Source organism: Triticum urartu, chromosome 4A (assembly GCF_056163025.1).
Source record: "Triticum urartu cultivar PI428250 chromosome 4A, HENAU_Tu73, whole genome shotgun sequence".
NCBI lineage: Eukaryota > Viridiplantae > Streptophyta > Magnoliopsida > Poales > Poaceae > Triticum > Triticum urartu.
The window spans coordinates 485847536-485865054 of NC_141876.1; the positions used below are offsets into that span (position 1 = coordinate 485847536).

The following is a 17519-nucleotide window of genomic DNA, read 5'->3' on the forward strand; positions in this document are numbered from 1 at the left end:
AACGAACAGTCAGCAGCCGAAGGGTGCAGCGTATACCCGTAGTGCGTGGAAAAAATTTAGATATCGGCTCGGCTCATTCCCGCAACCCGCGGCGCGGCGCGGCGCGTCGTGACGAGGCGCGGCGCGGCGCGTCGTGACGAGGCGTGGCGTGGCGTGGCGAGGCGGGCGGCGGAGGAGGAGCGCGCGTGGATATCCCTCTTGTTCTCATGCTCGTACAAGTGGGGAAAGAACCTCCCTTATAAGGAGGTCCAACTCCCACTAAACTAGCAATGTGGGACTAAACTTTAGTAGTATCCCTTGCCTTGCACAAATGGGCTAAGTGGGCCTCTAGGATTTATTAGGAATTTCTGAAATAGTTATTGGGCTGCCCAAAATAGACTAAATTCCAGCAATCCCCCACCAAATCCCGGAGGCACACAGAAATTTGTCTTTGGTTCCAAAAAACACTGTTTTATATACCGGTACTGCAGTGGAGACTGTTAAGTTGAACTTCCACCTAGAACTCTATGCTACACTAGTAAGCAACTTGAACAGTGAACTGGGCCTTGAACTGCAAGTTTTCTGTGAATTTAGCTTCACATAAAGCCTTGACCGATACGTGGCTACCGTGGGTCTTCCCCGCGGGTGGAGCTTATGCGTCATACTCCATGACCTTTCATGAATTTACTAGAGAGAACCCTACTCTCATAGATTGCGACGTTTGACAATCAGACTCATATAGGTGTGTTCTTCAAAAGATGTTCTGCAGGATAACATCTCTGCTTAAATAAGCCACTTAGAACACATTAAGATATACATCAACTTGCCATGCAGATTAGGAGAGTATTGCATCTTCATGGAGTGGTATTGTGAATAGTAAGGATACTCTCCTCTCAGTTGACCAATAGCTTGTCTTCCACATCTAATTCACGGGATCTCCCATCACAAAGAATAGGTTACCACTGTGAACAACTCATATTGTGGGTCTCATACCCATCTCCCTCGATGCATTATCTATCACATTACGTGATAGACCCTTGGTAAAAGGATCTACCAAATTTTTAGACGTTTGGATATAATCCAACGCAATAATTCCGGAGTTTTTCATTTTCCTGACAGACTTTAACCTTCTCTGAACGTGTCTTGATGACTTCATTTTATCCTTTGAACTGCTCACTTTCGTGATCATAGTTTGATTGTCGCAGTTCATAAGGACACCCGGTACAGGTTTCGGAACAACCGACAAGTCATTCAAGAGCCAGCGAAGCCAATCTGCTTCAACCGTAGCTGTATCTAGTGCTGTGAGTTCTGCTTCCATTGTTGACCTCGTTAAGATGGTCTTCTTGCAAGACTTCCAAGAAACAGCGCCACCTCCATGAGTGAATACATAACCGCTCGTGGCCTTTATCTCATCAGCATCTGAGATCCAGTTTGAGTCACTATACCCTTCAAGCACCTTTGGATGCCCGGTGTAGTGAATTCCATAATTTGCAGTGCCTTTCAAATAACGCAAAACTCTTTCTAGAGCTTTCTAATGCACATCTTCTGGTTTTGAAACAAACCGACTCAGTTTGCTAACAGCAAAAGAGATGTCAGGTCTTGTAGCACTGGCTAAGTACATAAGCGAGCCAATAATCTGAGAATACTTCACTTGGTCTCTAGCAATTCTTCGATTCTTTCGAAGCAACACACTAGCATCATATGGTGTTGGAGAGGGCTTGCAGTCACTGTAGTCAAAGCGACTCAAGATCTTTTCCACATAGTGAGATTGAAGCAATGTAATCCCACCATCATCGTCTCTCAACAACTTGATGTTCAGAATGACATCAGCCACTCCTAAATCCTTCATCTCAAAACAACGAGATAGGAAATCCTTAACCTCCTTAATAACATTCAGATTGGTTTCGAAAATTAGTATGTCATCAACATACAAGCACAGGATAACTCCCTTGCCCCCACCATGGCGATAGTACACACATTTGTCAGCTTCGTTCACAACAAAGCCTGCAGCTGTTAAAGTTCTTTCAAACTTCTCATGCCACTGTTTGGGTGCTTGCTTAAGTCCGTACAAAGACTTCAGCAACTTGCACACTTTCCCTTCCTGACCATCTAGTACAAACCCATCTGGTTGTTCCATATAAATTTCCTCGTCCAACTCTCCATTTAGGAAAGCAGTCTTAACATCCATTTGATGAACGAGAAGACCATGCGAGGCGGCTAGTGAAAGTAGAACTCGAATAGTGGTCAGTCGAGCCACAGGTGAGTAAGTATCAAAGAAGTCTTCACCTTCCTTTTGGGTATAACCCTTAGCCACGAGCCGAGCCTTGTACTTTTCAATAGTAACATCAGGCCTAAGCTTCTTCTTGAATACCCATTTGCATCCTATAGGTTTGCACCCATAAGGACGATCAATTATCTCCCAAGTTTCATTTGCCAAGATGGAATCCATCTCGCTACGAACCGCTTCCTTCCAGTAGTCAGCATCTTCAGATGCATAGGCCTCTGAAATAGAACTGGGAGTGTCATCTATGAGGTACACAAGAAAATCATCACCAAAGGACTTTGCAGTCCTCTGTCTCTTGCTCCTAATAGGAACTTCATTGTTCTCCTCCACTAGACTTTCAAAGTGTTCCATCGAAATTGCAGGTTCGGTAATTGTAACTGGTTCCTGATTCGATGAACTAGGCATCTCGTGATTAGATGAGGTAGCCATATCCTTCATGGGAAAGATATCTTCAAAGAATGTCGCATCATTCGACTCCATGATCGTACCGACATGCATGTCAGGTACCTCAGATTTTACAACCAAGAATCTATAGGCAATGCTATCAAAAGCATATCCCAGGAAAACACAATCCACAGTCTTTGGTCCAAGCTTCCGCTTCTTTGAAATTGGAGTATTGACTTTCGCCAAACAACCCCATGTTCGCAGATAAGAGAGTTTTAACCTTTTCTTCTCCCATTCCTCGAATGGAGTTATCTCTTTGTTCTTTGTGGGGACTCGGTTTAGGACATGACATGCTGTCAATATTGCCTCCCCCCACCATGCCTTGGAGAGACCCGATGTGTCTAACATGGCGTTAACCAAATCAGTTAGAGTACGGTTCTTTCTTTCGGCCACCCCATTTGACTGAGGTGAGTAGGGAGGCGTCCTCTCATGGATTATACCATGTTCCGCATAAAAAGCATCAAACTCATTGGAAAAATACTCTCCACCACGGTCGGACCTAAGCCTCTTGATTTTCCGATCAAGTTGGTTTTCCACTTCAGCTTTATAGATATTGAAAAAGTTCAAAGCCTCATCCTTAGATTTCAGAAGATACACACGGCAGTATCTAGTGGAGTCATCAATTAACGTCATGAAATATTTCTTTCCACCTTTTGTCAACACACCATTCATTTCACATAGATTTGAATGTATGAGCTCTAGTGGTGCAAGATTTCTTATTTCCGCAGTCGTGTGAGACTTACGAGGTTTCTTAGCTTACACACACACTTGACACTTAGATCCTTTGACGGTGGTGAAATTAGGGATTAAGTTCAACTTCGCTAGTCGCGACATGCAACCAAAGTTAACATGACAAAGACGTGAATGCCACACATTAGATTCACTATTGTTGCAAATATGATTAACAACTTTATTGCAAACGTCTGATAAGGATAAACGAAACAAGCCTCCTGACTCATAGCCTTTACCAACAAAGGTTCCATACTTGGATATTACAAATTTATTCGACTCAAAGACAAGCTTGTAGCCATCTCTACACAGAAGAGATCCGCTAACAAGATTTTTATTGATGGAGGGACATAATGCACGTTCTTCAGCCGCACGATCTTCCCCGAAGTAAACTTCAGATCGACCGTGCCAACACCACGAACAGAAGCACTTGAACTGTTGCCCATCAGCACGGTTGAAGTCCCTCCGGTCTGATAAGACGAAAACATGGAAATATCACCGCATACATGCACATTAGCACCCGTGTCAATCAACCAGTCAGGAGAATGACATACTGAAAGAATAGTGAGAAATATACCATACCCATCATACTTCATGTCAGTGTCTCCAATGACAACATTAGCGGTCTTGCCGCCTTTCCCAGGATGACGCTTGTCATAGCGATTAGGGCAACTAGGAGCCCAATGATCAGGATCCCCACACACATGACAAGCACCTTTCTTCTTGTCATTCTTCTTCTTGAAGTTCGTGTGTTGCACAGCCTTGTTCTTCCTATCAAACTTGCCCTTGTTCTTGAACTTGTGGGGCTGGAAGTTCTGCTTCTGTACCACATTGGCACTAGATCCTCCTCAATACCTCGAGCACGTGCGTCCTTTGCTCTCGCCTTTTCTTCCACATCAAGAGTGCCAATGAGATCCGGGATGGAAAACTCCTGCCTCTTATGCTTCAGCAAGGTAGCAAAGTTCCTCCATGAAGGAGGAAGCTTAGTGATGATACCTCCGGCAACAAACTTGTCCGGTAGCATACAACTGAAGTGTTCAAGTTCTCTAGCAAATGACTGTATCTCATGAGCTTGCTCAACCACGGAGCGCTCTTCAGTCATCCTATAATCATAGAATTGCTCCATGATGTACAGCTCAGTGCCAGCATCCGAGACCCCAAACTTGGCCTCGAGTGCATCCCACATATCTTTTCCATTATCAATTGACGCATAAGCATCAACTATGTTCTCACCAAGAACACTCAAGAGAGCAGCCTTAAACAGAGTATCCATTTTCTGAAAAGCTTGTGCCTGTTGAGCATCAAGCTCTCCTTCAGGTTTGTCGAGAGTGGCGTCATAGCAACTCATGGTTTGAAACCATAAGACTGCTCTCACGCGCCACCTCTTATAGTGGATACCCTTAAACATAGGAGGTCTCATGGAAGCAACAAAACCACTTGGGGTAAATTGCCTATAATAAGGTTTTTGGATTGTTGGAAATATGAGCAATTTACCAAATGATTTTATTAACAGAAATACTAGATAAAGCATGAGTAATATAATAGAGATAAAACAAGTCATGCGTTCTGACAGAGAGAAGGTAAATAGCTTCTGCATATATGAACCGTAGCCTAACATATCTATAGCAGACAGTAGAACTAGTTGCATATATGAAGTAGAACCTATCATGTGTAGGACAAGGACTAGAATAAGGAACTGCGGCAGAACCTTTAACAGGAAAGACAAGAACACGTACGGGACAGCAGCAGCAGAAGCGCTGGACTTGGGGTCGGTGTCCTCGCCTGCCATGTCGTCGAGGAGGTCGTGGACATCGGGGAAGAAGTCGTCGGCGACCGGATCGTCCGTGATGAAGCAGCCAGTAGTCGCGCTAAGCGCTTCCCAAAAACCTTATCATCCTTCTCCCGTACAGGACTCAAAAGGTGCGGTTTCGGAGGCCTACTGTCCCGACCTGCGGTGCACGCCGCAAGACGGGATGGGGAAGAACGTAGCAGCAGCGCAATGCTCAGGAACTTGTGGCGAGAGGAGGAAGAGATTCCGGTGCGTCTATCTGAGAGGAGCGACCTTAGATATCGGCTCGGCTCATTCCCGCAACCCGCGGCACGTCGTGACGAGGCGTGGCGTGGCGAGGCGGGCGGCGGAGGAGGAGCGCGCGTGGATATCCCTCTTGTTCTCATGCTCGTACAAGTGGGGAAAGAACCTCCCTTATAAGGAGGTCCAACTCCCACTAAATTAGCAATGTGGGACTAAACTTTAGTAGTATCCCTTGCCTTGCACAAATGGGCTAAGTGGGCCTCTAGGATTTATTAGGAATTTCTGAAATAGTTATTGGGCTGCCCAAAATAGACTAAATTCCAGCACTAATTCGACCAGAGACATCAAGGATTGAGCGCTACAACGCATCTTCCCGCCTCCAGTCTCAGATTGCCGCCTTCGATTCGACGCCATTGAGGCACGCCGGTCGATTCCACCTGCTTCCCGGGCATCGTGATGTACCGAAGAAGACGTGGGCTTCCTCCACAGCAACCGCCATGATCTCGGGTTGTCTTACCCGCGAGCTCCGAGCTCTGCCATGGCCGCCATCGTCAAAGTCCTCGCTCTGGCCTTCTCTTAGCCTGAGCGGCGTAGCCATCGTGATCCTAGTGATGGAAGATCCCCCACACAGCCTTTTTCCCTCTCCCTCCCGCTCGCATGGAAGCTCCCCCACTTGCGCCGCCCAGAGCCGCCGTGGGAATGGTCGCCGCCGTTTGTTCCGGCGACCATATGGTCCGGCGACAATATCCCCACACGTGGTAGATCGAGGGCTATCGCCTGGTCCTCTCGGTCGGCCTCCTTGCGGCCTCCCTGTGTGCCTCCGGCGCGGGAATTGGTCGTCGCGGGCGACCGTCGGCCCAAGCCACGGCTTTTAATTGAGGCAGCCTAATCCACTGTTAATTAAAAAAATATTTGAGAAAATATTGATAAGCCAATGACATGTGGGCCTAATATCTAGTTTGACTAGTCCTTTTCTATTTTTCATTTTAGTTTTTCTAGCTAGGACCCATGTGGAAGTGTGTGAGCGATAGGGCTTTTACCAAAAAATTTGGAGTGGGTCCCATCCATAAGAGACACATGGAGACAGGGGCAAGATTGTCAAAGAAACGGCCAGATACCGGTCAACCCACTTTGACCGGACGGAAACAGCACGGAAGGACATTTCTATAAGTGCACTTAACGGCAGAGGGATAAATTTGAGCACACTTCAAAATTAAGGGCAAATATGAGTAGTGGGTTCCAGTTAGGGACACAGATGTAAAAGACCCTTTTTGTAAACGACACTATCATTTGATGAACTAGATGATACCCCGCACGTTGTTGCGGGAACATTTTATAACATATTTCAATGTGATTCATTGTATGAAACATGAATATTTGAAGTAATAATATAAAAGGCTAAAACTAAAAATGATATAACTTATTATGTTTGATTACTATATAGTTGTTAAATATATTTTAAATATATATACCATAATAGAATGAAAATTCTCATGTATGTTTGCATATTGAGATGAGTTTTTTTCCGTGCATGTCATGATGAAGTGGCATGCTTGCATGTTGAGATACTATGATAGTGAGAGTGGACCTTTTCTCATGCATGTTGTGGGATGATGTGGCATGCTTGCATGTTGAGAGAAATAGTTAGTGGGGGCTAGCTATTTAGATATAGAAGATAAAGTTATTATGCTAAAAAAAACGAGGCGCAAAAATGGTAACTACCGCCACGTCTCTCGGCGGGGCAAACGCCATCAGCATTTGTCGTGGGGCTTGACTAAGGAAGAAACCTACGGCCCTTACCAGCCGGTCTGTGTAGAAGAATCAGGCCCAGCCAACAAGAAGAGATCATACTACCCGTTTGACACGAACGGAGAGACAGTTGTGCAGAAATTTTGCACGATACAGAAGCATCTGATTCCTACAGAGGGTCCCTGACCATTTACCACTCACATATGAATCTGGTCCCTTGCTATTGGATCTGGCAAAACTAGGATTCAGCAGCACCTAACGTGTGAGTTTGGGCTGCCATGTGTTTACCTACTCTTCTTCTGTAACCAGACCTGCCCGACAGGTGACAAGTAGGGTACAAAGACAACCTCTATATAAGATCCAACTCTGCCGGTCAGCGTCTGCCAGCCGGTTGCTAGAACCGCCACCATCTGGTCATCAGCTTCTAGCAAGCTAGGCACAGCGACGGAAGCGATGGCGCCTTGTGAGGAAGAGGAAGTGCCTCGTCCCGGCCCAGCACTCATCGTGGGCGCCACCGGCTACATCGGTCGCTTCGTGGCGGAGGCCTGCCTCGACAGCGGGCGCAGGACCTTCATCCTCGTCCGCCCCGGCAACGCCTGCCCCGCGCGCGCGGCCTCCGTCGACGCGCTCCAGCGCAAAGGCGCCTTGGTCGTCGAGGTATTATATATCATGCAGACACCCAGTGTCGGAGTTAGATGCAAATTATGCCTAGGGCTGTGCTATGTTGAATGATAAATTTTTATAATTTTCTATACTTTGCATGAAGAAATTACAAAGGAAGTTGTTTCTAGGCCTGGGGCTATAGTCCTAACTGCTCCAGGCGTGTCTCCGCCACTGTATGTAGTACAGATGTTCACGTAGCTAGGTATGCGCCCTCTGAAATGCCAGGGCCGCGTCGACGGGAAAGACGGCGGGAGGTCCGTGGAGACGGCGCTCCGCGCGCACGGCGTCGAGGTGGTGATCTCGGTGATGGGCGGCGCCAACATCCTCGACCAGCTCGGCCTCATCAAAGCCATCCAAGCCGCCGGCACCGTCAAGGTACGCGCCAGCACTTGCAAGTTTGTGTTACACTGCACTGTGACGTGCACGTACACACCCGTATGCATGCATGATGGACTTGTATGCGCGGTGCGCACAACAGAGGTTTCTGCCGTCGGAGTTCGGGCACGACGTGGACAGGGCGCGCCCGGTGGGGGCCGGGCTGGGGTTCTACGAGGAGAAGCGGCGCGTCCGGCGGGCGGCGGAGGCGGCCGGCGTGCCCTACACCTACATCTGCTGCAACTCCATCGCCGGCTGGCCCTACTTCGACAACATGCACCCGTCCGAGGTGCGCCCGCCGCTCGACCGCTTCCAGATCTACGGCGATGGCACCGTCAGAGGTATACCCATGCCCTACCTCTCTCTTTGTTCCTTCACCGTGACTCAGCGATTCTGTCCGCACTGCACAGCGTTCTTCGTGGCTGGAACTGACATTGGCAAGTTCACGGTCAAGGCCGCGTACGACGCCCGGAGCGTCAACAAGGTCGTCCACTTCCGCCCCGCCTGCAATCTCCTCAGCACCAACGAGATGGCCTGCCTCTGGGAGAGCAAGATCGGCCGCACACTGCCGCGCGTCACGCTTAGCAAGGAGGACTTGCTCGCCATGGCTGCGGGTACCTACTCATGCAGCCTGAGATTCAACGTAATTTTGGCTTGAAAATCTGATTCATCTTATGCATTGCAGAAGACATCATCCCGGAGAGCATAGTCGCTTCGCTCACGCACGACATCTTTATAAACGGCTGCCAGACCAACTTCGGCATCGACGGGTCGAGAGACGTTGAAGTATCAAGCCTTTACCCTGACATTCCATTCAGGACAATTGACGAATGCTTCGACGACTACGCTCATGGCCTCCACCTGGAAGAAGAAGCTGAAGAGAGCAAGAAAAGTAACGCGCCGATGGTGGAAAGATTGGCAGTTTATCCTACGTGTGCTTAGACCAGATCGAGAAGAGTGCAACCCGGCAACGTTTGTCTCGCTTTGTTTTTCTAGTTTGAGGCATGTTTGGATTATCGTTTTCCTTATAAATATACCCGTAAAAAATATACGTCTCCCCGCCCCCCGTGGTAATAAAGCATAACGTACAATGGGTATGGATTATTTAGGCGTTGTTTGGATAAAAGGAATATAGAGAACGCAATCTACGTAAGCCAAGGAAACTGCCTAACCGTAAAAAATCTTGTTTGGCTCGTCCAACAACCTCGTGGATAGGGGAAACTCGTTTTCTAAAAACCCATCATTCCGGGTTTGTGGAAAAACTATTATTACTCGTTTTTCCACGAACGCGATTAGCATATACAGATGCAACTGCCTTTCTTCGCCCCCGTCTATTCCTCAACAATTTCAGATGGCACCAATTCTGCTTTTTGCGTCTCACCTCACGCCCTTTTCACTGCCTATAAAAGACAGACTTTGTTTCCCGCATGTTATACACCCAGATCGCAAAGGGCTGGCTGTGACCCCGTGACAGGCACTGGATGGGAGACGTTGACCTTGGATCTGAAGCTGGTCATCTTCAATAAGGCTCCACATCTCCTTCAGGCTTTTCGTGCATCATCTTCCCACCTTCAATCAGTCTTCCCATCTTCAATCAGGTTCCATGGCTTCACCATCCTACACAGCAGTACGAATTTGTATTTGTAAATATTTTCATGGTACTGTTGATTGAATTAATCTATTTGGTAGTGGACCCTATTTTGCATAAAACCTCTGATAATTTCATATGGGCAATTCCTAGGACATAGTAGATCCAACAACCTGGTAATCTGTTAATCTAAATGATAACACATACTGTTGAAGGAAAAATTAGAGGCAACTCTGATTAGGGAGTATCGTAAATATGAACATGTGGCACATAAGAGAATCAGATTGCACTATGAATGCCTATATAAATACTAAAATGATCTAACACCGAACCACAATTAGATTATCGATGACTATATATATCAAGTGCAGTAGTTAATTTTTCATGACAAGGATGCAGTTTAAAGCACACTGTAAGGATGATTTTCCATAAGTATCAATCATATTTATCCAGAATATATAGTGTGCAGTAAGAGCTAAGCAGTAAGGAGATGAAGATTAGAATACCTTGTGATGTCATCTGATGTTGATAGCAGTACGTGGGGCAAGCGAGACCAGATTTAATAGCAAATTAAAGATCTTGGCAGCAACATAGGAAAATAACTGATAAGGGATGTGAACATCCCGTTAGACAGACATGTTGGGGAACGTAGCAGAAATTCAAAATTTTCTACGCATCACCAAGATCAATCTATGAAGTAATCTAGCAACGAGGGAAGGAGAGTGCATCTACATACCCTTGTAGATCGCTAAGCGGAAGCGTTCAAGTGAACGGGGTTGATGGAGTCGTACTCGTCGTGATCCAAATCACCGATGATCCTAGTGCCGAACGGACGGCACCTCCGTGTTCAACACACGTACAGCCCGGTGACGTCTCATACGCCTTGATCCAGCAAGGGGAAAAGGAGAGGTTGGGGAAGACTCCATCCAGCAGCAGCACGACGGTGTGGTGGTGGTGGAGGAGCGCGGGACTCCAGCAGGGCTTCGCCAAGCACTACGAGAGACAAGGAGGGAGAGGGGTAGGGATGCGCCAACAGGGAGAGCAAATCACATGTGTTGGGCAGCCCAAACCTCAAGTATATATAGGGGAGGGGAGGGGCTGCGCCCCCACCTAGGGTTCCCTCCCTAGGGGTGATGGCAGCCCCCAGATCCCATCTGGGTGGCGGCCACAAGGGGGAGAGGGGGAGGCGCACCTGGGGTGGGCCTTAGGGCCCATCTGCCCTAGGGTTTGCCCCCTTCCCCTATTGGAGGCGCCTTGGGCCTTGGTGGGAGGCGCCCTAGCCCATCTAGGGGCTGGTCCCTTTCCACTATTGGCCCATGTAGGCATCCGGGGCTGGTGGCCCCACCTAGTGGACCCCTGGACCCCTCCGGTGGTCCCAGTACACTACCGGTGATGCCCGGAACACTTTCGGTGGCCAAAACCATACTTCCTATATATCAATCTTTACTTCCGGACCATTCCGGAACTCCTCGTGACGTCCGGGATCTCATACGGGACTCCGAACAACATTCGGTAACCGCGTACATACTTTCCCTATAACCCTAGCGTCATCGAACCTTAAGTGTGTAGACCCTACGGGTTTGGGAACCATGCAGACATGACCGAGACGTTCTCCGGTCAATAACCAACAGCGGGATCTGGATACCCATGTTGGTTCCCACATGCTCCACGATGATCTCATCGGATGAAACACGATGTCAAGGACTTAATCAATCCCGTATACAATTCCCTTTGTCTAGCGGTACGATACTTGCCCGAGATTCGATCATCGGTATCCCGATACCTGGTTCAATCTCGTTACCGGCAAGTCTCTTTTACTCATTCCGTAACACATCATCCCGTGATCAACTCCTTGATCACATTGTGCACATTATGATGATGTCCTACCGAGTGGGCCCAGAGATACCTCTCCGTTTACACGGAGTGACAAATCCCAGTCTCGATTCATGCCAACCCAACAGACACTTTCGGAGATACCTGTAGTGTACCTTTATAGCCACCCAGTTACGTTGTGACGTTTGGCACACCCAAAGCACTCCTACGGTATCCGGGAGTTGCACAATCTCATAGTCTAAGGAAATGATACTTGACATTAGAAAAGCTTTAGCATACGAACTACATGATCTTGTGCTAGGCTTAGGATTGGGTCTTGTCCATCACATCATTCTCCTAATGATGTGATCCTGTTATCAACGACATCCAATGTCCATGGTCAGGAAACCGTAACCATCTATTGATCAACGAGCTAGTCAACTAGAGGCTTACTAGGGACATGGTGTTGTCTATGTATCCACACATGTATCTGAGTTTCCTATCAATACAATTCTAGCATGGATAATAAACGATTATCATGAACAAGGAAATATAATAATAACCAATTTATTATTGCCTCTAGGGCATATTTTCAACAGTCTCCCACTTGCACTAGAGTCAATAATCCAGTTCACATCGATATGTGATTAACACTCAAGGTCACATCCCCATGTGACTAACACCCAAAGAGTTCTGGGTTTGATCATGTTATGCTTGTGAGAGAGGTTTCAGTCAACGGGTCTGCAACATTCAGATCTGTATGTACTTCGCAAATTTCTATGTCATCTTGTAGATGCAACTACTACGCTACATTTGGAGCCATTTCAAATAACTGTTCTACTTGGAGCTATTCTAAATTGTTGCTCCATTATACGTATCTGGTATCTCTACTCAGAACTATCCGGATAGGTGTTAAGCTTGCATCGACGTAACTCTTTACGTCGAACTCTTTATCACCTCCATAACCGAGAAACATATCCTTATTCCTAAGGATAATTTAGACCGCTATCTGGTGATCTACTCCTAGATTACCTTTGTACCCTCTTGCCAGATATGTGGCAAGGCACACATCAGGTGCGGTACTCAGCATGGCATACCGTATAGAGCCTATGACAAAAGCATAGGGGACGACCTTCGTCCTTCCTCTTTCTTCTGCCGTGGTCGAGTTTTAAGTCTTAACTTCATACCTTACAACTCAGGCAAGAACTCCTTCTTTGACTGATCCATCTTGAACACCTTCAAGATCATGTCAAGGTATGTGCTCATTTGAAAGTACCATTAAGCGTTTTGATCTATCCTTATAGATCTTGATGCTCAATGTTCAAGTAGCTTAATCCAGGCTTTCCATTGAAAAACACTTTCCAAATAACCCTATATGCTTTCCAGAAATTCTACGTCATTTCTGATCAACAATATGTCAACAACATATATTCATCAGAAATTCTATAGTGCTCCCACTCACTTCTTTGGAAATACAATTTTCTCATAAACTTTGTATACACCCAAAATCTTTGATCATCTCATCAAAGCATACATTCCAACTCCGAGATGCTTACTCCAGTCCTTAGAAGGATTGCTGGAGCTTTGCATACTTATTAGCATCTTTCAGGATTGACAAAACCTTCCGGTTGTATCACATACAACCTTTCCTCAAGAAAATCGTCGAGGAAACAATGTTTTGACATCCTATCTGCAAGATTTCATAAATAATGCAGTAATCGCTAATATAATTCCAACAGACTCTTAGCATCGCTACGAGTGAGAAAGTCTCATCGTAGTCAACTCCTTAAACTTGTCGGAAAACATCTTAACGACAAGTCGAGCTTTCTTAATGGTGATACTTACCATCATTGTACGTCTTCCTTTTAAAAATCCATATGTACCTAACAGCCTTACGACCATCAAGTAGTTCTTCCAAAGTCTACACTTTGTTTTCATATATGGATCCTCTCTCGGATTATATGGCCTCGAACCATTTTGGAATCCAGGCCCACCATCGCTTCTCCATAGCTCGTAGGTTCATTGTTGTCTAGCAACATGACTTCCAAGACAGGATTACGTACCAATCTGAAGTAGTACGCATCCTTGTCATCCCACGAGGTTTGGTAGTGACTTGATCTGAAGTTTCATGATCACTATCATAAGCTTCCACTACAATTGGTGTAGGTGCCGCAGGAACAACTCCCTGTGCCCTGCCACACACTAGTTGAAGAGACGGTTCAATAACCTCATCAAGTCTCCACCATCCTCCCACTCAATTCTTTCGAGAGAAACTTTTCCTCGAGAAAGGACCCGATTCTAGAAACAATCCCTTATTGCTTTCGGATCTGAGACAGGAGGTACACCCAACTGTTTTGTGTGTCCTATGAAGATGCATTTATCCGCTCTGGGTTCGAGCTTATCAGCCTGAAACTTTTTCACATAAGCGTCGCAGCCCCAAACTTTTAAGAAATGACAGCTTAGGTTTCTCTAAACCATAGTTCGTACGGTGTCATCTCATCGGAATTACGTGGTGCCCTATTTAAAGTGAATGTGGTTGTCTCTAATGCCTAACCCATAAACTATCATGGTAATTCGATAAGAGACATCATGGTATGCATCATATCCAATAGGGTGCAGTTATGATGTTCGGACACACCATCATACTATGGTGTTTCAGGCTGTATTAGTTGTGAAACAATTTCCACAATGTCTTAATTCCGTGCCAAACTCGTAATTCAGATATTCATCTCTATGATCATATCATAGATATTTTATCCTCTTGTCACGATGATCTCTCACCTTCACCCTGAAATTACTTGAACCTTTCAATAATTCAGACTCGTGATTCATCAAGTAAATATACTCAACATCTACTCAAATCATCTGTGAAGTGAGAACATAACGATATCCACTACACGCCTCAGCACTCATTGGACTGCACACATCAAAATGTATTACTTCCAACAAGTTGCTTTCTAGTTCCATTTTACTGAAAACGAGGCTTTCAGTCATCTTGCCCATGTGGTATGATTTGCATGTCTCAAGTGATTCAAAATCAAGTGAGTCCAAACGGTCCATTTGCATGGAGTTTCTTCATGCATATACACCAATAGACATGGTTCGCATGTCTCAAACTTTTCAAAAACGAGTGAGCCCAAAGATCCATCAACATGGAGCTTCTTCATGCGTTTTATACCGATATGACTTACGTGGCAGTACCACAAGTAGGTGATACTATCATTACTATCTTATATCTTTTGGCATGAACATGTGTATCACTACGATCAAGATTTAATAAACCATTCATTTTAGGTGCAAGACCATTGAAGGTATTATTCAAATAAATAGAGTAACCATTATTCTCCTTAAATGAATAACCGTATTGCGATAGACATAATCCAATCATGTCTATGCTCAACGCAAACACCAATCTCGATGGTAGAGGGAGCGTGCGATGCTTGATCACATCAAGCTTGGGAAAAACTTCCAACACATATCGCCAGCTCACCTTTAGCTAGTCTCCGTTTACTCCGCAGCCTTTTATTTCGAGTTTACTAACACTTAGCAACCGAACCGGTATCTAATACCATGGTGCTACTAGGAGTACTAGTAAAGTACACATTAACACAATGTATATCCAATATACTTCTATCGACCTTGCCAGCCTTCTCATCTACCAAGTATCTAGGGTAATTCTGCTCCAGTGGCTGTTCCTCTTATTACAGAAGCACTTAGTCTCGGGTTTGGGTTCAACCTTGGGTTTCTTCACTAGAGCAACAGCTGAATTGCCGTTTCATGAAGTATCCCTTCTTACCCTTGCCCTTGCCCTTCTTGAAACTAGTGGTTCAACCATCAACAATTGATGCTCCTTCTTGATTTCTACTTTTGTGGTGTCAAACATCGCGAATATCTCAAGAATCATCATATATGTCCCTGATATATCATAGTTCATCACGAAGCTCTAGCAGCTTGGTGGTAATGACTTCGGAGAAATATCACTTTCTCATCTGGAAGATCAACTCCCACTCGATTCAAATGATTGTTGTACTCAGACAATCTAAGCACAAGCTCAACAATTGAGCTTTTCTCCCTTAGTTTGCAGGCTAAGAAAATCGTCGGAGGTCTTATACCTCTTGACGTGGGCACGAGCCTGAAATCCCAATTTCAGCCCTCGAAACATCTCATATGTTTCGCGACGTTTCAAAACGTCTTCGGTGCCTCAACTCTAAACCGTTTAACTGAACTATCACGTAGTTATCAAAATGTGTATGTCAGATGTTCGCAACATCCACAGACAACGTTCGAGGTTCAGCACACTGAGCGGTGCATTAAAGACATAAGCCTTCTATGAAGCAATGAGGACAATCCTTAGTTTACGGACCCAGTCCGCATAATTGCTACCATCAACTTTCAACTAAATTTTCTCTAGGAACATATCTAAATAGTAGAACTAAAGCGCGAACCACGACATAATTTGCGAAGACTTTTTGACTATGTTCAGGATAATTAAGTTTATCTTATGAACTCCCACTCAGATAGACATCCCTCTAGTCATCTAAGTGATTATATGATCCGAGTCAACTAGGCCGTGTCCGATCATCACGTGAGACGGACTAGTCAACATCGGTGAACATCTTCATGTTGATCGTATCTTCTATACGACTCATGTTCGACCTTTTGGTCTTCTGTGTTCCGAGGCCATGTCTGTACATGCTAGGCTCATCAAGTCAACCTAAGTGTTTGCATGTGTAAATCTGTCTTACACCCGTTGTATGTGAACGTTGGAATCTATCACACCTGATCATCACGTGGTGCTTCGAAATAATGAACTATCGCAACGGTGCATAGTTAGGGGGAACACTTTCTTGAAATTATTATGAGGGATCATCTTATTTACTACCGTCGTTCTAAGTAAACAAGATGCAAAAACATGATAAACATCACATGCAATCAAATAATAGTGACATGATATGGCCAATATCATATAGCTCCTTTGATCTCCATCTTGGGGCTCCATGATCATCTTGTCACCGGCATGACACCATGATCTCCATCATCATGATCTCCATCATCGTGTCTCCATGAAGTTGCTCGCCAACTATTACTTCTACTACTATGGCTAACACGTTTAGCAATAAAGTAAAGTAATTTACATGGCGTTTCTCAATGACACGCAGGTCATACAAAAAATAAAGACAACTCCTATGGCTCCTGCCGGTTGTCATACTCATCGACATGCAAGTCGTGATTCCTATTATAAGAACATGATCTCATACATCACATATATATCATTCATCACATCCTTTGGCCATATCACATCACAAAACACTTGCTGCAAAAACAAGTTAGACGTCCTCTAATTGTTGTTGCAAGTTTTTACGTGGCTGCTATAGGTTTCTAGCAAGAACGTTTCTTACCTACGCCAAAACCACAACGTGAATTGCCAATTTCTATTTACCCTTTATAAGGACCCTGTTCATCGAATCCGATCCGACTAAAGTGGGAGAGACAGACACCCGCCAGCCACCTTATGCAACTAGTGCATGTCAGTCGGTGGAACCGGTCGCACGTAAGCGTACGTGTAAGGTTGGTCCGGGCCGCTTCATCCCACGATGCCGCCGAATCAAGATAAGACTAGTAACGGCAAGATAATTGACAATATCGACGCCCACAACTACTTTGTGTTCTACTCGTGCATAGTAACTACGCATAGACCTAGCTCATGATGCCACTGCTGGGGAACGTAGCAGAAATTCAAAATTTTCTACGCATCACCAAGATCAATCTATGGAGTAATCTAGCAACGAGGGAAGGAGAGTGCATCTACATACCCTTGTAGATCGCTAAGCGGAAGCGTTCAAGTGAACGGGGTTGATGGAGTC

The 17519-nt window shown here is 45.5% G+C and overlaps 1 protein-coding gene across 3 annotated transcripts; it reads left to right on the forward strand.

Annotated features, from left to right (window-relative positions):
• The first annotated feature begins 7600 nt into the window (after window positions 1–7600).
• LOC125553985 (leucoanthocyanidin reductase-like) lies at window positions 7601–9359 on the forward strand. 3 transcript variants are annotated; one of them, XM_048717619.2, is made up of 5 exons: window positions 7601–7874; window positions 8106–8255; window positions 8359–8596; window positions 8666–8869; window positions 8941–9359. In XM_048717619.2, the coding sequence occupies exons 1-5, from the start codon at window positions 7671–7673 to the stop codon at window positions 9195–9197; spliced, it is 1053 nt and encodes a 350-aa protein (XP_048573576.1). In that variant the 5' UTR covers window positions 7601–7670; the 3' UTR covers window positions 9198–9359. The 3 variants fall into 3 exon arrangements, with proteins under 3 accessions (XP_048573576.1, XP_087375873.1, XP_087375874.1); XM_087519747.1 differs by having other exon boundaries at window positions 8944–9359; XM_087519748.1 differs by having other exon boundaries at window positions 7741–7874; window positions 8067–8255.
• Window positions 9360–17519: the final 8160 nt, after the last annotated feature.